We start from the raw sequence: 15,254 nt of genomic DNA on the forward strand, positions 1-15,254 counted from the left end.
AAATTAAAAGCTTTTCACCACTTGCTAGAACATGTGAAGTCATAGGCATTGTGCTCGCTCTTTCTTGGGGAAAAGCTGCCATTTAGGATAGGGGGGGTCCAGGGCAACTGATGGTCATGGTCATCAGATGGCCTCCATGACACAGGTGACTTGTTGTGACCATCAGAAGCCATTAACTTTTTCCTCCCTCAAGCAAACACTGAGCTTGCAGTAACCTGCTACCTGCAACAAATTGTCGCTATGGGCCTAAAACATATGGGAGCGCATCAGCCTCTACTGGTCTCAAGGCCGTGTCACCCAGAGAAGGCCCCCGACTGCTCACCATTCCTCCGGACACAGAAGCGGCGTGTGGTCATGCCCTGTAAGCCAGTGCTTATGTGTGTACCCGAGACCTGGCTAAATACACAGGACTGGGCCCGGTCTACGATAGTTCATTCATTTAATGTCCACTGTTACGTTAAAAACAAAACACTTTATACAGCTTTAGAGTCTTTACACACTATGTACAAAGCGAACAGGGAGGGGGCGAGGAGCACGCGGCCGCCTCTTTATTTCCCGTCTGATGGAGCTTTGACGTCCTTCACGTTGTAATCGTTCACAACAGACACAGCGTTTTCCAGGGCGTGGATTCTTGCTAGCAGTTTCACTATCTGTCGGATTTGGTCTCTGGGAAGTAAAAAAAAGGAAGTGATAAAAATGTTGTCCCATAAACGACGACAACTTGTAACAATGAAAAAGTTGTCAATAAGTAAAAAAAAAAAAGTGCCCAAAGCCACAAAATGTGGACTAAATTTACCAGTTAATCTCCTGCCGGGTGGCAGCGATGATGACTGCTGCAGCCAATCACTGGCCTCAGCAGTAGTTAAAGGATTGCTTAGTCGCACAGTGCTTGTTGTCTTGTTTAAAAAAGGTTTTCCCATCTCAGACAATGGGGGCATATCGCTAGGATATGCCCCCATTGTCTGATAGGTGCGGGTCCCACCTCTGGGACCCCCACCTACAATGAGAACGGGGCAGGGAAATGAATGGAGGGCGCACTGCGCATGCGCAGCAGCCCTCCATTCATTTCTATGGGGCCGCCGAAAATAGCCGAACACTGGCTCTGCTATTTCTATCTGCCACATAGAAATGAATAGAAGCAGGGGCCGCGGGTGCACTACCATTCACTTCTATGGGAGCAGCGCTTGGTGGTGGACAGACCTCGGGAAATCCGGGGTCCTCCAGCCACAGCTCTCCCGGCTCCGTTCTCATTGTAGGTACGGGTCTAGAGGTGGGACCCGCACCTATCAGACAACGGGGGCATATCCTAGCGATATGCCCCCAGTGTCTGAGATGGGAATACCCCTTTAAATTTCTAGGAGTCGGGTTCCCACCCCATCAAATGATATATAGAAAAACTCCAGAAATATCACAATTAGTCATTTTCTTGATGAATGTTGCGTGCTTTACTGAGTCTGCGGCTGATATTAGCAACGTTTCGGCCTCTATCAAACTGGTGCCGCTGTTAGGGAAAGTGGAAGGTGATCAGCGCTCAGAAAGGTCGGCATGCGTCCGCACTGCGATGGGTACCTCATAGCAAGTAGACAGCAAGAGACCATGAAGCAAAGTAAAGGAAGCCCGGTGGTGGGGAGGACAAGAGCTGCAGTGCGGGAATTGGCCGGGGATTGGTAACCTTTTGAGTTTTTATCACAGGGCACTTTAAGTAACTCAGGACAATGACTAAAATAAATCTGACTTATTGATGGGACCGAGCTGCAGCACCGAGCAGAGCCACTATGCCAGCACTAGATTGGTTTGTCATATTAGGCCTCTTTCACACAAGTTTTCCGGCCGGGGGCGACGCAGCATGTTCGATATTCTGCGTTTATCGCGCAGCTCTAGTCCATAGAAGTGAATGGGGCTTTCACACTGATGGTTGCTAGGAGATGAAGATTGTTATTCTTTTTTTTTTTTTTCAAGCGCGTGAAAAACACATCAAAATCTGATTGCACCTGCGTGGAAAAAAAATGAAGCACTGAACACAAAATTGACTGCAATTGTGTGCAAAACCATCCGTTTTTTCCTGAACAGATACTAACACAAACCGTATCATTCATGTGAAGGAGGCCTTACAAAACCTAAGGATCTCACCTGGCATTTCGCTTCTCCATGTCCGAACAGCCTATATTCTGCCTGTAGATGACACCAGCCAGATGTGTGAGATACCGGGCGAGGTTTTCCAGTTGTGGAATGGTTTTACCTCCTTTAATACCCGAGAACCATTGCTTCGGAAAACACGCAATCACCTGGAAAAGCATACAAAAAAAACAAACAAATCAAACAACCACACTCACAAAAAAGACTGACGAGAGATTAAGGCAGAGAGAAGCGTGTCCTGGAACAAGGAGAAATCTTTACAAGAACTATACATGGATGAGTGCGCTCCGTGGATTTACAGGGCGCTGCTGTGGAGATACAAGCCATAGGTCATCAGGCGGCACTGCGGACACATCCAGCATGTCCACAGCGGAGAGGCCGTAGCCGTAGAATAAAGGAGGCTTAAATGCTTAAAATCCTTCAAAAAAAAAAAAATCTGCATCCCAGGGGCCACATAGATCTTGCAATGAGTCTCTGCTCACATGTATATTCCATTTCAGGAAAGTGAACAGACTAATCTGGTTGTACATGCAATTGGATCATCTCAACCTTCCACTAAACATCAATCCTCGAGCCTGACGAGTGTGCATGACTGCACAGGTGCTTCTAGCAGGGGCTTATTTTATACGTGTGTTTGGACGACTCTGGTGTATGTTAGTATTGGATAAACATTTTAGGGACCCTGCACGATAAGGACCTGGATGTTTGCAGATCATGGACTGCAGCGTCCTACTCACACTCTGAGCTTTCTTGATACTGTCTTCTCCGTTCTCGGTATTCTGAAAAGCCATCAGGACATATCTATTGAGCAGTCCGTCTATGGCCAGCTCCTGTAAGCACTTGTTGGAAAGGACGCCGTACCACTTCAGGAAGTTTCCTAATAACTGAGACACAAAGAGAAGGAAATACATATGATCGTCCGCTACATTGCATTGACACCCATTTATTCACAGTGGAGCTGCTGGCATTTCTGAACACAAGAGGTTCCTACACAACATATTGTGACTTTTACCTTTACAGACGACCAGAACTGGCGCTGGAAGAAGACGCAAGGCGCAGAATTCTTATTCTCGATCACACTAGAAATAAAGGTACAACATTTAGCATCGTCAGCGTGGATAGATATGACAGTCCAGTATATATTTATACAGGAGCTTGGAGTCTTCTGTATGTAGGCCGGTAATTAGAGGACCTCTCGCCTGTCCAGACGTGGCTGTAATAAAAGTTCTGGAGCACCCATTCTTATGACTGGGCTGTGCCATTCCTGTATTATTCCTGCTAGAAGATTACAAATAAATTGCCAGCCGTCTGCAGTAAAGGTACTGCTGGGTGTCTCTCTGTCCAATCGGTGCTGCTGGTGTCAGACTGTGCAGGGACACCCCCCCAACTGGTAACACCCATCTGTACCTTTACTGCAAGCTGCTAAAAAGTTATTCAGAAACTTCTAGCAGAAATAATAATGGAATGGCACAACACAGTCATAAGAACAGAGGCTCCAGAATTGCTATTACATGGGGAATGCAAGCAGTTACTAAATCAGACATGTCAGGAGAGGGGACGGGTCCTATTTAAGTAGCATCACACTGATATAAAGGCAACATCCAGACTTATATGGGAAGCATTCAATGTCCTTTGAAAGGAGTTTCCAAACGCAGATCATATGAGAACTCAGCACGGGTGAAAACCCTGCAGCACCTATCATGGCAGGGACGTGATTTTTTTTTAAATATCTGGACAGTTGAGAAAGACATGGCAGCCACAAGACCCATGCACAGCTGCTATGGTGTTATGCCTAGTGCAGACCTGAGGGGGCGCTCTAAGGTTTCTCTTTGATATTGTTTGATTCCCTGTGTCATCATCTGAGACATTGAAGGCATATCAATAGGACATCCGGGTGAAGTTCCATCCTGGGGACACCCATATATTTGTAGAACGGGGGTACCCTGACCCCCTGTTCTGGACTCCAGAGAGGAAAGAAAGTCGAGAGGTAGCAGTAAAAGGGACAAGCAAGTGGTTCTTTCTGCATTGCAGTTTATGACCATAACATATGGTGAGGACAATCATGCTATTTCAGATCTATTTAGGAAAAAATAAACAATAAGGTGTCTTATTTGCATTCAGATTGTGAGGATTTTAGGGCATAAAAATATTTTTACTATATACAATAAAGTAAGACGCAAAAATGTTGCAACAGCTCTGTAACTTTATACACGTATGTATATTGCCTAAAAGAACAGTGACAAAAAGGTCTTTGGGTATTTTTGCAAGTTGTCCATACTGACAATGTGCTGTACCCCAGCAGACAGACAGCTGCTTGGTAACAGATTTCAGAATGGCCGACTAGGTCTGCGAGTCTAACTTATTTTTTTTTTACATTTTACATCATTAACACTTACTGTTTGGGAAAAAGAGGCATAAAAACATCATCGTCCAGCGTTCTCCTCATTCTCGTTAATAATGCTTTCAGTAGTGCCTGAGGGATCCAGAACAAAATACATTTTAAAGTGTTTCCACGGACACAATCATACATATATACATACAAGGGGTGGGCGAATTGGCCTAAAATCTATATTGCGATATATTCTATATTTCGGGGGGGGGGGGGGGGGTGGGTAACCTAAATTTTTTTTAAACTTTTTATTTAATAACTATTAGCTTCCTTAGGGGCTAGAACCCTTGTCCTATTCACCCTGATAGAGCTCTATTAGGGTGAATAGGACCTCACACTCTCCCTGCTGCTCTGTGCATAGTGCACACAGCAGCAGGGAGCTGACTATGGCAGCCAGGGCTTCAGTAGCATCCTGGCTGCCATGGTAACCGATCAGAGCCCCGCGATTACACTGCTGGGGCTCCGATCAGAAACTACTACCCTGGGGCCACTGCCACCAATGATTTAATCGTGTGGAAGGGCCCGCAATTAATGTAATACTTCGAAGAGGGGGAGTATAAGGGAGGGGCTGTGGCCACTGCGCCACCAATGAATATAGTTAATATGCCTGAATACAAATGTAGCCTGCATGTGCCGGCCATATTCCATACCTGGCCTCTATTACTGTGCGCCGTGATCCGTCGCAATTAACCCCTCAGGCTACGTTTGTATTCAGTTCTCCCCTCCTCCTCTCTGTTCTCATTGGTGGCGCAGTGGCCACAGTCCCTCCCCTGATCCTCCTAGTCTGTTCTCAGCGGCAGCCGCACACAGTGGGGAGGGAGGGACTCTCTCCTTCTCCACTGTGCCGGCTCAGGAGAACATGGTGAGTGCCGAGAGCGGCGCATGTCATGTTCTACTGCGATATGTGATATGGCGATATTGACCAGATTTATATGGCCATATCATCTATATCGCCCACCCCTAATACATACCCAGAACTGCAACTAGTGCCGTAAGTAGAACTGACTGGGCCCCACCGCAAATTTAGTCAAGATCCCTCCCTCAGGCCAGGCAGCCGCTCCATCTGTTTCCAATACGTATATACTGTGACTGTATACCATGTCAGTGTCTAATACTGTTGTGGGCAGGCCCCTTCTAAGTTCGGTTCCCGTAACAGCAGCTTCCCTGCTTTCACTATAGCTAGGTCCCTGGCGGCAGCTGTTAGGGACATTTGCAATCGATGGGTTATGAAAATAATGAATACTGGACGGCTAGATTGACGTCTGACTGGATAGATGCTACCATTAAAACAAAACGCAGTTGTTTTCACCAGTAAAATCTGTGTGCTCGTGGGCGCAGAGTCATGGACTAATCAGGTGGAAGTCAGGACATCCTTCCTATGACAGGGGAACGTGATCAGCCTGCTGGGTTATAAATGTAAAGCCCGAAGGTACCGCTGCGTGCCATCAATCAAGCAATGAACGATGGATTCAATTGAATTTACACTTTCTATCTCTGCTGTGAGCGTGCAGGGAGCTTACGGTTCTGGAGCAGAGCGTTATTCTTACCTCTGTGTTTTTGTTGTCTGAATTTACGACTGTCGGGTATCCGTTAATTAGCTTCTGAAACACAGCGGCCAGCCTGTTTGTCTGCGTCGTGGAAAATGGGTCCCACAAATTCTCAGCGATAACTGCGGGAAGAAAAGGCGACACAGAAGCTGAGAATGGAAAAGAACAAAAGGCTTTTCTGACAGCTCGCCATGTGATCCCACTTGGGAAGGCTCCCAATGGAAACACCAAATGTATCCACAGTGTCTAATGCACCTGGTGCATATGAAAAGCTTTTCTTTGTACTGTACAGAAAAATAAAAAGGCACACTATGCAGTATACTCCGCGGGGACGGGCTGTGACGATCAATGCAGACAGCAGGTTACAGGGAAGCTCTTCCTACCTGGCACTTACTGGAGCAGATGAGAAAAACACAATATAAGGCTGGTTTGTACTGCTCTCCTCAGCCCCTGCCTAGTGCTGTCAGCAGTTTAACATGCTCAAAACTGCTGGCAGACTCCCTTTGAAATCCACAGTGCATTTACCAAGTCTGCACTCAATTATTTTATGCTGCATGTGAACGGGTTATTCACTTGCCCCGGATGTGGAATATCAGTGGAATATACGCCTAAAGCCTCTTTCACATTTCCGATTTTCACTGATGTGTGCTGTCCACACTTTCCACGGACAGCAGACTGATTCTACCTACCTGGCTCCCTGCGTCGCTCCTGGTCCCTGCACGGCCGCCGCTGCTTCTCAGTGTGTGGATGAAAACATCCGGTGTCAGGGAGGGGAGGCAGCCAACGGAAGGCGGTGATGCTAGCGAGGCTCCACCCGTCACCGCCTTCCCCTCCCGACACCGGATGTTTTCATCCGCGCACAGGGAGAAGCAGTGGAGGCAGTGCAGGGACCAGGAGCTGCGCAGGGAGCCAGGTAAGTAGAATCAGTGTGAGGGGGCCCGCGCATATGGGGGGGCATTTCCAGCCTCGTATAACCCCTTTAATGTATGTTCATTAATTAGTAGCTTTGCTGACCGGTGCACTAACCAGACACATGCACTACTTTGGTCCGTGATGCTGACTAAACAAGCCCATTGAAGTCTATGGTTCCATGAAAATTCAATGACAACACAGATTGCATCTGTGTTTGGTCTGTTTTTCACTGACCGCTGAGAGTAGATGCTCCGGAAATTACATTTCAGCAGAACAGCATCTGTGGAATATAGATGACACACGGCCCAAAACATGGACATCTTCACAGAAATGGAAGGATTTCTTCACGGACATCAAAAGGACACGGTAATGTGAACGAAGCCCAAGGCCTCATTCACATCTCAGTGTCTGTTTGACGGCCGTGAAAAATCCCTCCATGTTTCATCCGTGAAGAATCCGTGTTTGGTCCATGCGTCCATTTTTCCCCTCTGAGTCATGCATATTTCACCGACACTGCTCAGCTGAAAAGTAATTTCCAGAGCATCTCCTAAAAATGGTCTGTGGAACAATGAATGAACACAGATGCCATCCGTGTTGTGTCAGTGGTTTTTCCCACAGACTGATAGACTTCCATGGGCATGTTTGGTCCGCATCACAGATCAAAGTAGTGCACGTCTGTGATTTTTCCACTCACCCACGGTCAGTAAAAAACTACTGATGTGTTAAACAAAATATTAAAACTAATGGGTTTGTGTGTTGTCCTTGAAAACTACGGACAACACGCGTCCGTTAAGAAGTGAAATGTGAACGAAGCCTAAGTCTTCATCAAATCCTGGACATGGCTCATAATTACTGAAAGAGACATGATGAGCTCTACGTTGAGCTACTGTAGACAAAGGGGGCCTATACAGTCTGCAGAGCCTTATTCCTCTCTCACCATACTTCTGACGTAATAAAAAACGAAATGTTAACAGAGCCTTTCAGACTCCACGCAGTCCTGAGTTACCTTAATGTTCAGAGTGGTTCAGTACTGTAAATGGTTGCAGTGCAGTGAATTACTAGGAAGGAGAAGAACAGGACGTACCTGCGAGTTTGGGGAGAATAACCTTTTCCACTAGTGAAGGCAAAAGCAGAATGTCTGCATCTTCCTTGTCATATTCTTTCTCTTCACAGCCATAAAAGAGCAGAGATTCAAACCAGCTCATACCTTCAAAGTCACGACATTTGGGCTAAAAAATAATAATGCTGTTACTTATACATACATGATCACTGGCAGCTTTCTCAGGAAGAGGATCTGTTCGCTCCTCTGACATGTCTCTTTTAGTAAACACTTAACATTTCCTGTGACAAAGTCTGGAGATTATTTTTTAAGGGTTTGCATTAAATAGTTCCTCTGTTAATCATCTTGGAAATATATAAAAATACACTGACGAGATGTGATTAGCATTCCCCTTGTCAATACAATGTGTCTATACACAATTTTATGGTTTCCCAGCAGCACTGCACTATTAAAGGGAACCTGTCACCGGGATTTTGTGTATAGAGCTGAGGACATAGGTTGCTAGATGGCCGCTAGCACATCCGCAATACCCAGTCCCCATAGCTCTGTGTGCTTTTATTGTGCAAAAAAAAACAATTTGATCTATATGCAAATTAACCTGAGATGAGTCCTGTCCCTGACTCATCTCAGGTTAATTTGCATATGTATCAAATCGGTTTTTATACACAATAAAAGCACACAGAGCTATGGGGACTGGGTATTGCGGATGTGCTAGCGGCCATCTAGCAACCCATGGCCTCAGCTCTATACACAAAATCCTGGTGACAGTTTCCCTTTAACAGAAATGCAACTCCAACTTGTCAGCCTTTTTATACACTGACAGGAAGAGTTACAGAGAACAGTACAGCGCTCCAGAATTGTTATTTTATAGAGAATGCAAGTACTAAACAGGGTCAGAAACTAAACTGATGTCAGAAGATGACAGGTATTCTTTTTAATCAATAAATTACAGGTTATGGTGAATATTCCCCCCTAAAAATATATTCTCTGTATCTGCTCAGTTCCTCCTTTTCTCTGTAATATACCGCCCACAGCCTGCTGGGAATGTGTCACTCTCAATGTGTGTAACCTACCTCCAGCGGGTTCCACGATAAAAGTTGGAGACGGATAAGAGGATTTAACAGTTTTGGTAAACAAAGCCCAATGTAGGCATCTTTATACGTGTTATAGTAAGACGAGCGCCAGCTCTCAAACTGAAATCTGATGCAATCAATGGAATGAAAGTTCTCCAGGGCGTCTTCAAAAACATTGCTGGACTCTTTCAAAATGCGATCTGAAAAAACAAAAAACAAAGTAAATATCTGTATGGACATTAGAGGAAAATGCTACAAATGCAAATATTAGTGCCATATGGTAGTGTACAGTGCCTTGTAAAAGTATACCTCCCCCCCAGTGTTTTTGCTGTTTTCTTTCATTATAACCTGGAATTAAAACGTGTTTTTTTTTTATTGCACGATTTACAGTATTTTGCACCATAAGACATCAAAAGTGGTTGACAAACAGCTCATTAGTACACGGTAGGACTCCAGGTGCTGGCTGCAGTCACCGCTCACTGGTATTTTCAGGGCACCGCACTGCACAGTTCTGATGCTGTGCGCAGTCAGGATACGTAGTGTGCGCACTATGACCTGGCGCCGAGTGATGTCCGGTCACAGTGCACTGAGGCACTAAGGAGCGGTGAGTGCAAGAAAAGCCGCTGGAAAGTTAAGTTTATTTATTTTATGTTGGATGGGGGTCTGATCTGAGGTCTAATAATGAACGCGGAGCTGATTTGAGGTCTAATGAGGAATGGGGGTCAGATTTGGGGTCTAACCTGATGTCTGATAAAAAATATATATTTTTCTTATTTTCTTCCTCTAAACTCTAGGTGTGTCTTATGGTTCAGTGCATCTTGGTCGTCATGTTGCTTGCTCAGGGTGCTGCCTACGTTCAGGCTTTTTGATGCAGTTTTTGAAACCAAAAATCAGGTGTGGATCATAACAGGAGAGAAATTAAGGACAGACACAACTTCTCCACTTTTCTTTTCAATCCTCTCCTGGTTTGGGCTTAAAACTAGGGATCGACCAATATTGATTTTTTAGGGCCGATACCGATAATTTGTCAACTTTCAGGCCGATAGCCGATAATTTATACCGATATTCTGGGTATTTTTATTTTTGAGGAAAAAAATGTTTTTCCTACACAAATCTGCTGAAAATTAATCTTTATTGTTAACGTGTATTATTATATTTTTTTTTTTAAATCTTTTTCATTTATACTTAATATTTTTGTGGGGTTTTTTTTACTAACTTTTAGCCCCCTTAGGGACTAGAACCCTTGTCCTATTCACCCTGATAGATCTCTATCAGGGTGAATAGGAGATCACACTGTCCCTGCTGCTCTGTGCTCTGTGCACACAGCAGCAGGGAGCTGAACATGGCAGCCAGGGCTTCAATAGCGTCCTGGCTGCCATGGTAACCGATCTGAGCCCCAGACTTACACTGCTGGGGCTCCGATCGGAGGAGCAGGGGAGAGGGGATCCTGTTGCCACTGCCACCAATGATTAATACTGGGTGGGGGGGGCGCACTGCGCCACCAATGTTTTTACTATTGGGATGGGGGGCGCACTGCGCCACCAATGATTAATACTAGGGGGCTATTTTGCCGATATTCCGATAACGTATTGGGAACACAGATCGCGTTGCTCTCAGCGTGTTCTGTGTTCCCTCGGCAGCACAGGGGAGAAGGAAGCAGTGTCTCCTCCCCCTGTGATGCTGCTGCCGCTGCCTCCAATGACAGGACGGAAGACAAGAGGAGGGGAGGGGCTGTGGCCGCTGCGCCACCAATGAAGATAAGTCTCTCATTCATATACAGGAGGCGGGAGCTGGCTGCAGAATCACATAGCCGGCTCCCGACCCCTATGAACGGTAGCTGCGATCCGCGGCACCTAAGGGGTTAACTACCACGGACCGCAGCTGCCGTTCATAGAGGTCGGGAGCCGGCTATGTGATTCTGCAGCCAGCTCCCGCCTCCTGTATATGAATTAATGAAAGACTCATCTTCATTGGTGGCGCAGCGGCCACAGCCCCTCCCCTCCTCTTGTCTTCCGTCCTGTCATTGGAGGCAGCGGCAGCAGCATCACAGGGGGAGGAGACACTGCTTCCTTCTCCCCTGTGCTGCCGAGGGAACACAGAACACGCTGAGAGCAACGCGATCTGTGTTCCCAATACGTTATCGGAATATCGGCAAAATAGATGCCGATACCGATAACGTTCAAAATCCTCAATATCGGCCGATAATATCGATAAAACCGATAATCGGTCGATCCCTACTTAAAACACTGCATAAAAAAACCTTAACATGTGGCAGCACCCAGAGCAAGCAACATGAAGAACCAGATGTTTTCGAGACAAGTCAGAGACAAAGTTGTAGTGGTTGAAGGGCTGTAGATTGTATAGTGGCAGTGCTTGGTGCTGCAGCTCAGGTAATGGACTTAAATGAGACAAGTGACCATATGACCGATGTACTGTGACATCACAGGCTTGGGACGAGGACTAAGAGCTCAAGGAACACTGCAGCCTCTTCCTAAAACCGATTGACTGGGTTCTCGGGAGTCAGACCCTGCTGATCTGATCATCAATATGAATTCCTGGACTTTATTTGGACCAGATCTTATTTAGGGGTTTAATAGTCTGGGTGCCGCCACACGTTGCAGCTGTGCTGCGTTTTTGGTACGGCAAAAAAGCGCATCTATATTTAGGTTGCATTTCCTTTCAGCAAAATTGAATTACAATAATTACAAAACAGCGTTTCATTAAATGTCATTTAACTCTTCTTTGCTGGAAGAAAACACAGCATGAATGCAGCTATGTTGGTACAAATCTGCATTCGTTTTTTGGTGTGTGTTTTTTGCTGCGACATGTGGCAGCCCCCCTTTTTTTTCATTCCTCTGTAACTCTGGATTATTTTGTCAGGACCATTACATAGAATCTGTTTTAATTCCAGGCTGTAAAACAGAAAAAACACCAAGGGGGTGAACACTTTTGCAAGGTACTGAAAGCAACATCCATAAGTAGAATATAGTATAGTATACTAGCCTTTCTCCATGTTAAAGTTGGTGATGTCTGTAGAGGTCTCTTCATCATCGCTAGAAAGACCTTCAAGGTGTTCGGCCATCTTACCAGAAACTTCACGAGCTTGTCGCCGCCGCGCTCTGAAACAAGGAGGAATCCCTTCTGGTTAGCCAACAGATTTAATCAGTATTACTGAGCCACAATGTGGATTCCCGAAGGCTGGTTTCACACGAGCGAGTGTCACACTTCAGACTCCTTTAGAGGTCTGGAATGTATTGGATAACACCGACATAATGCTGTCAGTGTTATCCAATACATTCCAGAACTGTAAGGGTTACATAGCATCATCAATCAATATTATGCTATGCAACCCTGGCAGTGCTGGAAGTTCAGGGCGGGAGCCGCGGTGCGAGCCTGGAGCGCGACACTCGCTTGTGTGAAACCAGTCTAATAAGTCACACCACATTTGCTGGATCCATCACACGACACACTCCATTGCCTTAGTCGTCAGGCACACAACCGTAAGCATTTTGCTGCCTGCATACGTATACCCGATCCTCAAATTATATAACATGTCCTATACTTGTCCACAAACTGGGGCATGCACACAGAACTGCATCCATAATTTGGTTTGTGGAGCGCAAGATGCTTATGGTCATGTGCATGAAGCCTTATAATGGCGTTTGTCTGGTTCTGCTACTCTGGCTGTCGTTTTGACAGGAAACAGCTCCGCACGCTGCGCTTTTGGCACAATGCAGGATATAGAGGTGAAGATGCATAATTTGGACCCAGTCCTTACCTTCTGGCCTCTCTTTCCGCTATCCTCCGCTGCTTCGCATGCTCCTGATAAGCTGCTCGGTCACGTCCGAAAGTGTCTAGATTTGGTGCCATTAAAGCTTTGCCTGAGAATCCATATAACAGAACAGTTCAGATACAATCTAAAAGGCATCGTCACATTCTTCATATAAAACGCTTAAGATTTATGGTGTAAAATATTAGAAACAAAGCTTCTTCTTTCTAAAAACTAATCAGTCATTTATAATAAGACAGATGTCCGGTAACCAGGAGATTCACTGATAAACCAGGCACAACGCCTTGTCGGACTAGCTCGACTGAATACAACACTTCTTACTCAGCGATCGCTTTTAATCCATACACAAATGAGCAGTTAAGTGCACCAAGGAGGGGCCCAAGCCACTCGGTGCACCTCTGCATGTTGACTGTACAGTCCTCTTGCCTTCCTTATCAATCAATGAGAAGAAGGGGCTGGCAGAGGAAGCAAGGGTGCATAGATTTGGTCGGGCCTGCCCTCTGTGCACTTAAAGGGGTATTCCAATCACAGACAATGGGGGCATATTAATAGGATATGTCCCCATTGTCTGATAGGTGGGGGACCCGCACCTACACCGAGAACAGATCGGGGAAGGTGACGGAGGGCGCACTGCGCATGCCCAGCCACCCCCTATTCATTTCTATGGGGCAGCTGAAAATAGCTAGACTATTTCCATCGGCCCCATAGAAATGAATAGGAGCAGTGGCCGCGCAAGCGCAGTGTGCTCCCATTCACTTGTATGGGGAGAGCGCTTGGTGGTGGCTGGACCACGGGAAACCTGGGGTCCTCCAGCCACCACTCTCCGGTCCCAGTGGTGTGACCCGCACCTATCAAAGGGGGGCATATCCCAGCGATATGCTCCCAAGTGTCTGTGATGGGAATACCCCTTCAAACGCTCATTTTCATATGGATTAAAAATGCCTTTTTTGCATAATAAGGCAACAGATTGGATAGGGGACAGTAGCATTACATTCAGCTGAGCTATAGGGTGTTGCACCTGGTTTAACTGTCAATTCCCTTATGATTGCCTTTAAGATATTGCATAATCCAAAATTAAATTCTATGCATGAATTGCTTTCTGCAACCCAATCGTACAAGGCAGCCATGACACCCTAAGTCATGTACGCAGGACCTCGTCTCAGTAAAGGTATTTTCCGACTAGATAAAAGCAGCAAATGTTAAAGGGGTTGTGCCGCTAATATAAATGTATCTAAAGTTATTAGCCCACCATTACACCCTGGGGCAAATCTGTTTTGCTATTAACTTCCTGCACTGGAGCCTTGTAATGTAGGACATCAGAAGCATCATTGGTAAGAACAGGGGGCGTGGTTAGTCACATGATCTGCATAATGGGACAGCAGTCACATGACAAACCAGGAAGTAGAATTCAAGCATGGGTGCCAAGAGAAAACTGCAAATGAGGTAAATTTGGGAGCAAAAAATAAAATCAAAGAGGAGTAATTTGTGAAAATACACTTTAGAGTGAAAAGTAGTTTATGGCACAACCCCTTTAAACCAGAAAAGCTGCTACTCACCTTGCCAATGCAATGCGGATGCTACGGTGGACCCGCCGGTCTCTGTTTACAAGCGGCTGGCACCTCATTGCTGCAGCCAATCAGTGACCTTTAAAGTTCACATTCAGTAATACTGGTAATTATGGCTCCCATCGCTGACCAGGGATGCCAACAGTACAAGCACATGACAGCTGAGGTCACTGATTGGCTGCAGTGGTCACATGCTGGAAGCTTGTAAACCAAACGTTACTCCAATTAATAACATTTAGCTGATGTGTTTAATTTACTTTTCAGAGGTCGGATAACACCGTTCATGGTTACTCCCATCTTGCAAATTGGCATCGCTTTATGGTTGGTGAGGGCCCCGGGGGTACAGAAAACCGCACACAGCGCCATCCTCTTGTGCCGTGGTTACTCTGCACAGAGGGTGGCTGATTTCAGGGCAGCCCCTTCACTCTCAGAATCGGTGGGGTGCCAGAAGTCAGACCCCCACCCACCATAAAGTCATGGCATATCCTAGAAATGTGCAATCCCTTTACAATATGAGAATAGCCTTTTAATAGGAGCGAGTATGATACCAGTGTATCACTTCTGCTAGAAGCAGCTGGGGCATGGAAACACTGGCACAACTGGCATCTCCATCAGCATCTCATTGTCATTACTGCGCAAGTCGCTGGGCTCCTAGGTAATGTGCCAATGACAACGAGCAGCCCCCGCAATGTGGTAGGATATATAGTAAGAGCACTAGTCAGTGTCTCCCTGTTCCTGTTGGCTCCATAACCTTTAAACAACGTAAGGCAGGAAATCGCCGA

The 15,254-nt window shown here is 46.0% G+C and overlaps 1 protein-coding gene across 2 annotated transcripts in view; it reads right to left on the reverse strand.

The window, feature by feature from the left end:
- Positions 1-425: 425 nt before the first annotated feature.
- The window catches only part of PAXBP1 (PAX3 and PAX7 binding protein 1), a 43,024-nt gene continuing 28,195 nt past the window's right edge, over positions 426-15,254 (reverse strand). For both annotated transcript variants that reach the window (XM_040423201.1, XM_040423200.1), the window contains exons 9-18: positions 12,896-12,998; positions 12,121-12,236; positions 9,118-9,317; positions 8,069-8,213; positions 6,073-6,194; positions 4,533-4,609; positions 3,149-3,215; positions 2,874-3,020; positions 2,131-2,285; positions 426-666 (exon numbers count right to left, since the gene is read on the reverse strand). In XM_040423201.1, the coding sequence (XP_040279135.1) occupies positions 549-666; positions 2,131-2,285; positions 2,874-3,020; positions 3,149-3,215; positions 4,533-4,609; positions 6,073-6,194; positions 8,069-8,213; positions 9,118-9,317; positions 12,121-12,236; positions 12,896-12,998 (1,250 nt within the window). In that variant the 3' untranslated portion in view covers positions 426-548. The remainder of the gene's footprint in view (positions 667-2,130; positions 2,286-2,873; positions 3,021-3,148; positions 3,216-4,532; positions 4,610-6,072; positions 6,195-8,068; positions 8,214-9,117; positions 9,318-12,120; positions 12,237-12,895; positions 12,999-15,254) is intronic.

The sequence above is a fragment of the Bufo bufo genome, chromosome 3 (assembly GCF_905171765.1).
Source record: "Bufo bufo chromosome 3, aBufBuf1.1, whole genome shotgun sequence".
Lineage (NCBI taxonomy): Eukaryota > Metazoa > Chordata > Amphibia > Anura > Bufonidae > Bufo > Bufo bufo.